The sequence below is a fragment of the Podarcis filfolensis genome (assembly GCF_964270895.1).
Source record: "Podarcis filfolensis genome assembly, chromosome: 5".
In the NCBI taxonomy this organism is placed as follows: Eukaryota; Metazoa; Chordata; class Lepidosauria; order Squamata; family Lacertidae; genus Podarcis; species Podarcis filfolensis.
In genome coordinates, this window is record NC_139608.1 from 85,377,612 (window position 1) to 85,389,692 (window position 12,081).

The window sequence follows — 12,081 nt, forward strand, 5'->3', positions numbered from 1 at the left end:
AATCTAGGAACGGATTCTAAGAACTGCCAAATTCTATGGACAGAATGGAGAGAACTCAATCCATTCTCACTCCCCTTAAAGCACTCCTGCTTCTCAACTTTTTCCTATCCACCGCTGAAAATCAGGGTCAGGGTTAGACTGGGAAGTTCCCATAAGGAAGTTCCCTAGTTCTGAGGCAGATGTTCTGGTGGTGACACACAGATGGCACTATGAAAAAGACTCTGAGCTTTATCTTTGTGTGATCCTACAATAATTTAACACTCACAATATTTCCCACCACCACTCATGTCATACTGGGAACTCTTGGCTGCAAGGGTCACGCTTATGGGATGCTGCTGTTTAGCAGTTTGGAGGCCAAAGTTCAAAAAGAAAGTTTGCTCTATAACAGCAGACAAGATTTCACAAAAGATTTTATTTCACTGACGACTCAAATTTGATGCTATTGAAGAACATTTCAAGCAAAAGTTTATCTGGTCAAATAACTGCTGTAGCTTCTCTTGGTATCCAAGGAAACTTTAGGTCTTCATCTTATCTCAACAGAAGTTTTATTCCAAAAAACAGTATGAAATGCAGGAAAGCATTTCCCGTCCATTTCAAAGGGAATGACCAACAAGCGGTGAGTTTCTTCAAATTCCAGTCCTGGTGTTCACAGATACTTGGGGAAGCAATTCTCTTTAATAATTGTATGTGATATTTGGAAACCTTTTCAGTAATTTGTTGATTTGTTTGGAACCAAGTTTCCCCGACTGGCCCAGAGATTCTTGTCGAAGATTTTGCTTGCGTTCTGCCTGAAAAGAACAGAATCAATTTCCTATATTTATTAAACTGACGCACAAATGTTGCAAGCATCAACCTCTGGACAATTAGAAAGAGCTGCATTCAGAAGCCAGTGGTAACTCAATTTATTTGAAACAGTGAAATGATAAATATTACAGTCAAGGAAGAGGAGCTGGACTTTTACTATCAATTCCTAGGAATAGGAGGACAATATATCCTTAAGACGTTATTTGAATGTACTTGGTCACATTTTGCGTCTAGTCAGTTTCCTGTTGATATGAGTGGCTTGTGCAGCAACAAGGGAGGATCATATTTTTCTAAGAATAAGTGTAACTCACAAAACAGAAGCCTTGGCAAAGTAACTATAGAGTATGTGTATTATATCAAAACACTTGTGATTTGAAGCAATTTGATTGACTGTAGTCCTTGAACCCTAAGAAAAACACTGGCAGGTACACTTTCTATTTTGTGGTCCATGGTTCCCGGGCATCCTCTTCCTTCTTGAAGCTTGTTTCCATTGGCACATGCCCTCACAGTTACTTGCAATTTATGGTTTAATGACACAGTGGGGTGCACTCAAAAGTCACCCCTGCACAATGTGATTATTACATGCAAGATGGAAACAGAACTTAATCTGTCTCATTACACGTTTTAACAAGGTTGAGATACAGGTCCACTATTATAAGCCTGCAGCCAAATATTCCACAAAGTAAAAAATGCCCTTGTGTAGGTGGTGGCCTACTTCTGAAAACTGCATCATTGCTTCATAGCAAAGGCAGGAATAAGAGTCCTTTACAGTGGTACCTCTTGTTAAGAATTTAATTAGTTCCGGAGGTCCGTTCTCAACCTGAAACTGTTCTTAACCTGAGGTGCCACTTTAGCTAATGGGGCCTCCCGCTGCACCACCATCATACAATTTCTGTTCTCATCCTGAAGCAAAGTTCTTAACCTGAGGTACTACTTCTGGGTTAGCAGAGTCTGTAACCCGAAGCGTTTGTAACCCGAAGCGTTTGTAACCCGAGGTATCACTGTACTCCCTGTTTAATTTAAGGGAAGGCAATTCCCTGATGTACAGCTATAACCACATTTAAAAACAACTTGTCTTGATTTTTTTTTTTAAAAAATGACTGTGACTCAGGTGTTGTAGAAAAAAATCAAGAACTGGTCAATTTCCTGAATATTGTTTACATGAATTTATATTGGTATAGCAGTGATAGCTTTAAGTCTCTCTCTCTCTCTCTCTCTCTCTCTCTTTTTTTACAGTCATACAAAATGGCACAATCCCATGCTTATCAACTCAGGAATATGCCCAAACAAACTGAAAAGTACTAACCCCAGGAACTGTGTACAGGATTCCAAATTTACATGCTTAGCCTATATTTTACTGGTTGGATTGGTTGAGAAGTCGAATACTTGATCAATCTCATTTTCAGGCATGGAGTGCACAGCAGAAGCACCCCAGATATCATAAAGTTATAAACCGGGGAACACACTGATATTTGTTTATAAAAAGAACTCTCATGGGATTTTTACATTTCTATGGCTTACCTGAAACATGAATTCCTTGCTGTTGTCCATTAACACACAAGGCCATATTCCTCTGCTATACAGTCGAGGTTTCTCTCCTTACAAATTGGATTGTACATAGTACATCTTGTTTAACATATCTATACCCTGATTTTCCTCATTAAAAGCTAACAAAACCGGGCCATCACTTAAATTTAAAATATAAGTTATTACAAAAAAAACAAACCATTGAGAACAGTAAAAATACAATGCAGCCACAGTAATAATTATTCCAAATCCCAATGGGTAGACAGGCTTGTAGGCATTTGTTTCAAAATGGGAGTCACATGTATGCAGCCCTGTTAACAATCTGGCAGCCCTTTGAAGGGAACAGGACTTTGTGTTTGGTGCAGACTGCACCAGCTATTTGCAATTTCTATAACCAATTTTTCCAGCAACCTGAAACTCAAAACTGCCCACGATAAGCCAAGAACCAAAGAAATATAAAACAGAAAAAAGTTGCTAATAAAAACAGCTGATCTTTTTCAGTTATTTTTTATGTTTGGTTGTTTCTGTTTCAATTATATATTTTCTTATTGTTTTAGACATTTTTGCTATGAACTACTCTGAAACTTGTGTTTAAAAAGCACGATGAGAACTTAAAAAATAGTAATAAACAAACAGATATGAAACCACAGATGCCATAGGAAATAGATGTTTCAACAATTGCAGAAGCAATTCCATCTGCCACACACCGGTATTTTATAAATATGCAGCCACACAATAGCATATCACCTGATGTAACCAATGCCTTAACCTCATTAGTTTTGTAGCAATTTCATTAGTTTCAATGACACCTGGTATGTGATGGACCTATAATCTCCATGCATGGGTCCTAATGGCAAGTTCACATATTCAATCTACTCGCATCATTAACCAGCACACCATATCTTTTTAAAGCTGTATTATCTGGCTTGCACCTTTGCATTATACTGTCTTGGGCAAATATGCTTACCATTTGCTAAACCACCACTGTTGCCAGTTTCACACATTCAGGTTAACATTCAGCAGTATGCAATTAAAATGTAAGGACCTGCCTCCCAGGATAATACAAACACAATGACGGAGATTTGTAGTGGTATTACACGCTCAAATTATGTATGGAAACTAATTTCCTGCAGCTTGATTAGAGGATAAATTGAGACATAATTACTTCTGCCTTTGCAGCGCAGTTGAAGAAAGTCTGGATCTCTTGGGCGCAAGTTACATCACTGAACTCATTCTGCTTCCAACAGGCCATCATTAATGACATCTCTGTGATGCATGTTGCCTCTGGAAAAGAAAGGAAACTGCCATTACTCAGGAGCATTTTATAACAGTGACAACTCTATTGCATGAATACCATATGAAACACTGAAGACAGTAAAAGTAAGCAGATTCTTCACACTGTTTTCTATTGTATCCTTATTCCAAGAAAACACACGCCTCCATTTGAATTGGGAATGTTACTATTTGAATACTGTACAGTCAAACCTCGGATACCGAATGCCTCTGTTTTGGAACATTTTGGCTCCAAAACCCATAAGTAAATGCTCCGGTTTTCAAAAAAAATTCGGAAGCTGAGCATCCAACGCAGCTTCCGCTGAGTGCAGGAAGCTCCTGCAACCAATCGGAAGCCACTCCTCGGTTGTTGAACATTTCAGAAGCCAAATGGGCTTCCGGAACGGATTACATTCAACAACCGAGGTTTGACTGTACTTTTCATCTGTAAGGAAGCCACAAGGATGAGGGCAATGGTTTTAGCAAGACGTCTGCCTGCCTCTTCTCAAAGCTTCATATGTTGTCAGCGGCTCAATTCAGACATCATGCTAGATCATGGGTAAGGAAGTTTGAGGAAAGTTTGGTGTGATATTTTGGCTAGACCAAAATATGGTTAGCTAATGAACCAGCAACCAGAATTTAAAAACATTGTTCGCAAATCTAATATTTGTGCTAACTATGGTTTGGCATGACGTCTGAATTAATAAACCATAGTTATGACTGTTGTTCCACCAAAGACACTGCAACTAAAATAAGATGGGTGACCAAAGAGAGAAAATAGACAAGCATCCAAACCTCAGTTTACCTATCATTTGCTTGGAAGCCCATACTATGATTTGGGTTTTAGTGTATGGTTAGTGGAAACCATGGTCTGGCATAACAACTGAACTAAGCCACCATAGTAGCACTGTTATTTCTGCACAGGAAACCACAAAGGAAAGGCAAATTCTGAGTTGAAAATGAATTAAATTTTAATGTAAGCATGCTTAGGTTTCATAATGTAACTCAATTAATGTATTCTGTTTAGATAAGGACTTGGTGTTTGCACTTCTCGTGAATTTTGAATTTCTTTTTCCAGAAGGAACTGTGTGAAGGAAAATGCACGTATAAATGGTGAACAGCAGGGGAGGGAATACAACACAAGGACATTTGAGATGAACAAGTTACAAACTCTAGAACACTTAACAACAGAAGTTTTGGCAAAAACTGTATGTTAAACCAAGGCCATATGAAATCTTTGAAAGGCTAACAAATGTAATATAACGTAAGTTTTTAAGGATTAGGTTTCACTTTTTGTAATTAAAAGGCAAGGTTCTTAGAAGCCTGTACCAGTTCTTGGATTGTCTATGAAATTTTATGCAGACTGAATTGAAGAAAATAGAGTCCTGATCACAAAGTAACAACCCTTTTTTCCCTGCCAACTAGAAAGAATATTTCCTACATACAACACATGGTTTTCTCCCTTACTTTACTTTTATAAATACTGAGGGAACAATTAGCATGTTTTACAGTGTTCCAGTTGTGGAATTTATTCCCTCTGGCCATTTGCCACAGACAAAGTCTGGTAGCCTTCAGGGCACTATGAAGCAAAATGATTCGACCAAACATTCATATTCAGCTGAATGTAGGCAAACACACACACACACCGCCCCATGAATTTGCATGCATGTGTGACAATGACCAAGGAGGCGATAAAAGTATCCCTGCAAATTAGCAGCCAGTTTCAGTTAACGACATATGAGCATCAAAACATGTTTTCAGTGTGAATGAAGAACTTTAAGCTGCAGTCTTATGAAACTTACTTGGGAATAACTCCCACAGAATTCAGTAGAGCTTGAGTATACATACATAGATACATAGGATAGCAAAGGCTCTGTTCATAAGAGAAACAGATCACTAAGCAATTTGCCTCAGGTTGCATATGTAGAACTTAACACACCAAGAGTTCTGTTCTCAAAAGCGCAGCAATGATAACGCCAATCCAAATAAAGCATGCACACAGCATAGAAGCATGTTAGAAAAACATTAATCACAATGATCACTTCCTCCTTGCCTGTGAAACACCCCCTCCCAAATAGCTGATTTGTACAATTCCTGCATTTCTATCAGTTTAGGGATGTTAACAAGAACATCCCTCACCTGTGGACAAGGTTGCATCTGACAGCTGCCCTCACATGTGCTCTGCACATACATATGTATTCTTTCTGTGGGGATCCTGGACCAATCAGCGCTCCTCCAAAAAAACCCCAAGGGTGTTCATTTGAAACTCCCTTTTTTCATGCATAAATCCAACAGCAGGTATGAGGAATGGTTTATATACGAAAAAATGTATTTATGCGTGTGGTTCCTCACCCAGCTAGGGACAGACCTTAGCTGATTCATGACGAGTGTCTTTGTTTAAATATTGGTGTGTATATCTGTGTGCAAGCTGCAGTGTGGTTCTGCTGTGGAAACTATCAAAAACATGTCCTTGCAACACTGATTGTTTCACGTCAGGTCCACATTAGCGTTCTGGTTAATAGCCAGACGCACTGACCCATTGCACCACAGACTTACATAGCAAAAGTATTCACAAACAACAAATAAAACTTCAAAAAGTACACAACCAAACCAAACAATTTCCACATAATCATAAGACCAAAAATAAAGATACCAGAAATTAATATCAATAACAGCAACAACTTCACAGCCCACCCCCCTAAAAACCCTAACCAATACCCCAGCGCAAGTGTCACCTTCAGGGACGTTATTATTTCATTTATTATGTTATACAATTCATGGGGTTTTTTAATATTGCAAAAGTACCCTGTGATTCTCAGGTAAAGGGAAATTTTATAAATAATATAAAACAAGTGTTTCATTTGAGAGAGATGGAGGCTTTTCCTCTGTCTGCTTTCTCCATGGCCCAAGCAGTTTTATAAACTTTCCTCATGTTGCCCTTCTGTTGCTTGCTTTTTCTCTAAGCTGAGAAGCCCCAGACGCTGCAACCCTTTCCTTCACATAGTGTGGGTGTGTTTCGTAGTGCTTTGAGATTCACTTTAGCTAAAAGTGTCACAGAAATACAGTGAATCAAATCAAATCAGTGTATGGGTGCTGGTGTGAAGTTTAGCACCAGTCACATTGCTACTCCTAGCGGCACAACAATAAAACTGTTAGCACATTTGCAAAGCTAAGCCGGGTCTGGTATGGTTTCAAATTGGACCGGGAATCGCATGCAGCGCCAGATTTATGTAGGCAGTTTCCCCTCAGAGGATGTCAAGCTAGATGACCCTCAGGGTCCCTACTGCTCTACAAATAAAGGATATAATTCTATGAAATATTATCCCTCCCTCCTAGGGGAAAAGGGGCTTCACAATCCTAATACCGGCTCATTTGGCACTGCAGAGAGTGAGCCTCTTCAATCTCAGGTTTGTATATTTGAGCCTCACTTCGGGCAAAAGATTTCTGCATTGCAAGGGGGTTGAACTAGATGACCCATGATGTCCCTCCCAACTCTACAATTACACGATATGATTCTATGAAATAGTCTCTTTCCCTCCTTCCCAGAGCAGCAAGGGCTTCACAAACCTAACAACCCCTAGCTCTGTCTTTAGAACATACGTTTGTGCGATACATCCGAGAACAGTGGGATTGAAATGCAGCCAAAAAAAATTTGATATGACAAAGAAATAAACGTCAGTACTGCAAAGTCGGTAGAGCCCAAGGCTCTTAATCTCAAGGGTTGTGGGTTTAAGCCCCAGGTTGGGGCAAAAGTTCTAGATGACCCGTGGGACCCCTTCCAACTCCCTACGACTCTAGGCTTCATATCCAGAGCAGCAGATACCCTGGAATTAACGGACACTGCTGAACCAGGTTGGTGTAGCCACAGCGGTCCGCTGCGCATGGAGTGGAGCGGTGTGCAGTCAGAGTTGGGAGTCTATAGTTGCCACCTTTGGTCTGGCAAAATACAGGGCAGGGCTGGGTGGGGTGAGAAGTGACTTCAGAGCAATCCATTACAATCTATTGCAGCCTGATAGGATGGCCCCTTTGACATTTGTCTCTCACACACACACTCATGAATTTGCAAATCTGTCTGCGCTTGGCTACCCAGAGCTCAAATAAGTGACCTTTCTTTTTCTTTTTCTTAAATTTTATTTATGCTTTTCAGGTTTATACATTTCACTAATTTTTCAATCATCTTAACATTTCAAAACTTGACTTCCTTCCCCCTCTTTCTGCGGTTCCTTAAATTTATTTTTAATATCTCCTGCATATCCAAATTAACTTAATTTGCTCATTTATTCATCTACTTTAAATATACAGTGGTATTTCGGGTTACATATGCTTCAGGTTACAGACTCTGCTAACCCAGAAATAGTGCTTCAGGTTAAGCACTTTGCTTCAGGATGAGAACAGAAATTGTGCTCCAGCGGCGCGGCAGCAGCAGGAGGCCCCATTAGCTAAAGTGGTGCTTCAGGTTAAGAACAGTTTCAGGTTAAGTATGGACCTCCGGAACGAATTCAGTACTTAACCTGAGGTATACTGTATACTCTTATACAACTGCAGGTTATTACAATAATCCTCTTTACAATTTATCTGGTAAATATTCAATGAAATACGTGACCTTTCACACACCCTTTCAAACACGTGTTTGTAAACCGTGTCCAGGGGTCCTTTACCTTTTTTTACCTATTCGGAGAGGGTCCCTAACTTAGCAGAAAGAGAGCGAAGACCTGAAATACAGGACAAAACTGTAGTATCAATACAGGACGTAGGATTTTACATTGGAATAGGAGACACGAGAGGGGACAACCCTAGCTGGGACTGTGGAGGAAACCCACCTCCGAGGCCCAGGCGCCGGTTGGAGACCTGGTTGGCCAGCGCCAGCGGCCGGTAAGGCCTCACCCGGGGCTGCTTGCCCCGCAGCTTCTTCAGCTCGGCTAGCCGAGCCACCCAAGCCGCGTAGCTCGACGAAGGAGTCGCCGCCGCCATCTTTGCGCTTTTGCGACAGCCAAGGGCCGGCCGGAAAGCAGCCCTCGCCGCGTGACCGTCGCGCGAGGCTGTGTAGAGATAGGAAAAGTTGGGAGTCGTGATCTCGCTCACGGGGGTGGGGGGAACGGGGGACTCTCGGGTTACTTTCCGCTTTCGCGCTCGCTCGCTCGCTCTCTCTCTGATATGGAACGTGAGAACTCGCGCTAGAAATACAGAAAGACAGCGGGGTAAGGTAACTTACCTCGGGACTTAAGTCTTGTGGGGGAAATGCGATCCGTTATATATATATATATATATATATATATATATTATATACACACCCACACCCACACACACCCATATACATATATAATATTTTAATACTATATATATTAATTATATATAAAATTAAAAATACTGTGGTTGTGGTGGGAATAACTTTAATTTTAAATATTAAATATAAAAATAAAAATAAAATTAAAAATAGTATATATACAATATATATACTATTTTTAATTTTATTTTTAATATTTTAATATTTAATATTAAAATGTTTTTTATTTTATATCTCTGTATACGTTTGCATGTGTATCATTTGAAAACATTTTTAAAAGATGAAATCCCAGTACGTCAGTATGGTCACCCATCATTCCGTCTCTTTTCCCTCACTGTTCAAGTTGTGAGTGTCGTTAGCTCGGCCAGTAAGAGCTTGAGACTCTTCATCTCAGGGTTGCGGGTTCCAGCCCCACGTTGGGTCAAAAGATTCTTGTATTGCAGAGGGTTGGACTAGATGACCGTCGTCATATTCCACTCCGATAGCCTCCCAAGCTCTCAATGACAATGCAATGCATTGGACATCCAATTTGGACTCCAATTATCTGCAAGCATACAGGTAGCTCAAGGACAAAAGGAGAGGCTGCGGGATCAGGCCAGCGGCCACTATGTAAGTGCAAATCAAAAGTGCACTAATTCCTGTTCCCCATCAGACCAGTCCCAACATTTTCCCTTTGTTATTCTCCCTTAGCCCGCTTGCAGATTAACCTGTCATTTTTAGGTAAGAAAGCAACTTCTGGCATGATGCAGGATAGGGATCGATGGTATGTGCAGCTCTGAAATGCCCATTTCTCCTAAGCTATGCCTATAGTGCTTGGAACTACAAAAGCAAGAATAGTGACATGCTTAGCAGAATAAATATCTGCAGACCCACCCTTTTCTCTGCAGTGTCCTTGTGCCTCATGGTGCAAGATATGAGATAGTGTCTGGGTCAAGCCGTAAGTATGCCGTTTATTACGGCATGGTCTATCTTGGCTCAGCAATTGCATCACTAAAAGGATTTCCTGTCTGATGAAGTCCATCTGATCAGTGGAGGTCTTTGCACAGCCTCAGGAACCGCCCCCCCACCCCCATTTGATTAATCTACTTCCGCGAGCGGTGCCTGGGGTCCAATTAGACTCAGTTATTCCCGCCAAAGGAACTTGCTGAAATTAAAAGGATAGCCAGTCAATTAAAGGAGTGGCTGTTGAGAGGGAACAGCAAGGGAGTTCTCAAATACAGTGTGGGAGGGGACTGGCCAATACATAAGCCGTGAGACTGAAAGGGATGCCCATTGGAATCAGGTAGCTAACAGGGACCTAGAAAGCAGTGGGTAATTCGTTCAGTAGTTGTCACTTCTAAGTCCGCTTGCAGCCGCTCTTTGTCAAAGAAAAACACTGGGCATGTAATTTGCAACGAGAAAACGTCATTCGAAAATGAAATCAAGGACATTAAAGCCATGCAATTTCAATAAGCGTGTCTCCACTTACACTACACATCAGTGTGTGATGCTACTCATAATGCACACACTCTGCGCACTGGCTTCACCGGTGAGACTGTCCTTCGGGCTGCAAGAGGAGAAATTAAAAATGCATTGTCTGGCTCCCTGTGACCTGCTTGGAGCAGAGAGGCTGGAAGTGGAGAATGAGCGGCTACTTCACTGTCTGGTAAAGAACAAGGTATAGAAAGCAACCTGCTCTTTTATGCTGGAAGAACAAGCACAACTACTCTCTTGCCTTACTCATCTAAAAGATTTCCCAGTACAGTGGTACCTCAGGTTACATATGCTTCAGGTTACATACACTTCAGGTTACAGACTCCGCTAACCCAGAAATAGTGCCAGCGGCGTGGCAGCAGCAGGAGGTCTCATTAGCTAAAGTGGTGCTTCAGGTTAAGAACAGTTTCAGGTTAATTAACACTGGTTAAGAAAGTAAAATACCTGGGGGTTAATATGACCACTAAGAACTTAAATTTATTTAAAGATAATTATGAGAAATGTTGGTCAGAAGTGAAAAAGGATTTAGAAATATGGTCAAATCTGAAGCTTTCCTTGCTAGGTCGAATTGCTGTTATAAAGATGAATGTATTGCCAAGAATGTTATTTTTGTTTCAATCATTGCAAATTTTGGACAAAATGGACTGTTTCAAGAAGTGGCAGAGAGATATTTCTAGATTTGGCTGGCAGGGCAAGAAGCCCAGAATAAAATTTAAAATACTAACCGATGTAAAGGAAAGAGGTGGATTTGCCCTGCCAGACCTTAAACTCTATTATGAATCAGCAGCATTTTGCTGGCTGAAAGAATGGCTGCTTCCTGAGAACACAGACATTTTGGATTTAGAAGGCTTTAATAACGTTTTTGGGTGGCATGCATATCTGTGGTATGACAAGGTTAAAGCACACAAAGCATTTAAAAACCATATTGTCAGGAAAGCATTGTTTAATGTCTGGATAAGATATAAAGATTTACTTGAAAACAAAACCCCAAGGTGGTTATCACCGATGGAAGCGAAGGCTCAGAAAAAGCTCAATATGGAGGCCAAATGGCCGAAATATTGGGAGATTTTGGAACAAGAAGGAGACAAATTGAAATTGCAGAGTTTTGAGAAACTAAAAGATAAAGTGCGAGACTGGCTTCATTACTATCAAATAAGGGAGGCTTACAATCTGGACAAAAAAATTGGCTTCCAGGTGGAAAAATCAAAATTGGAAACAGAACTGTTAGACCCCAAAACTAAGATACTATCAAGAATGTATAACTTGCTGTTGAAATGGAATACTCAGGATGAAACGGTTAAATCTGCTATGATTAAAGGGGCACAAGATGTTGGACATAACATTATGTTTGCTGACTGGGAACAGTTGTGGACCACAGGTATGAAATTTACGGCATGTAATGCCTTAAGAGAGAATATTATGAAAATGATATACAGGTGGTACATGACACCAGTCAAGCTTGCAAAAATCTACCATTTGCCCGATAATAAATGTTGGAAATGTAAAGATAATGAAGGCACATTCTTTCACCTTTGGTGGACGTGCCCAAGGATTAAGGCTTTCTGGGAGATGATATATAATGAAATGAAAAAGGTATTTAAATATACCTTTTTGAAGAAACCAGAAGCCTTTCTCCTGGGCATGGTCGGCCAATTGGTGTTAAAGAAGGATAGAACTTTTTTTATGCACGCTACAACAGCAGCAAGAATACTCATTGCAAA

General features: G+C 40.5%; 1 protein-coding gene across 1 annotated transcript; it reads right to left on the reverse strand.

The window, feature by feature from the left end:
* Window positions 1–395: 395 nt before the first annotated feature.
* Window positions 396–8,629, reverse strand: CHCHD1 (coiled-coil-helix-coiled-coil-helix domain containing 1). The gene is made up of 3 exons (XM_083616072.1): window positions 8,424–8,629; window positions 3,497–3,615; window positions 396–788 (listed from the first exon to the last, which is right to left on the reverse strand). Exons 1-3 carry the CDS (start codon window positions 8,572–8,574, stop codon window positions 675–677), a joined length of 384 nt encoding a protein of 127 aa, XP_083472198.1. The 5' UTR covers window positions 8,575–8,629; the 3' UTR covers window positions 396–674.
* Window positions 8,630–12,081: the final 3,452 nt, after the last annotated feature.

Excerpts from the sequence above, each read along its gene's own strand:
- CHCHD1 (XM_083616072.1), bottom strand. The coding sequence starts at position 8,574 with ATGGCGGCGGCGACTCCTTCGTCGAGCTACGCGGCTTGGGTGGCTCGG. Across the intron at positions 3,616-8,423 it reads CCGGCGCCTGGGCCTCGGAG|AGGCAACATGCATCACAGAG; the intron begins GTGGGTTTCCTC and ends TTTCTTTTCCAG. Across the intron at positions 789-3,496 it reads ACTGCGCTGCAAAGGCAGAA|GCAGAACGCAAGCAAAATCT; the intron begins GTAATTATGTCT and ends TGTTCTTTTCAG.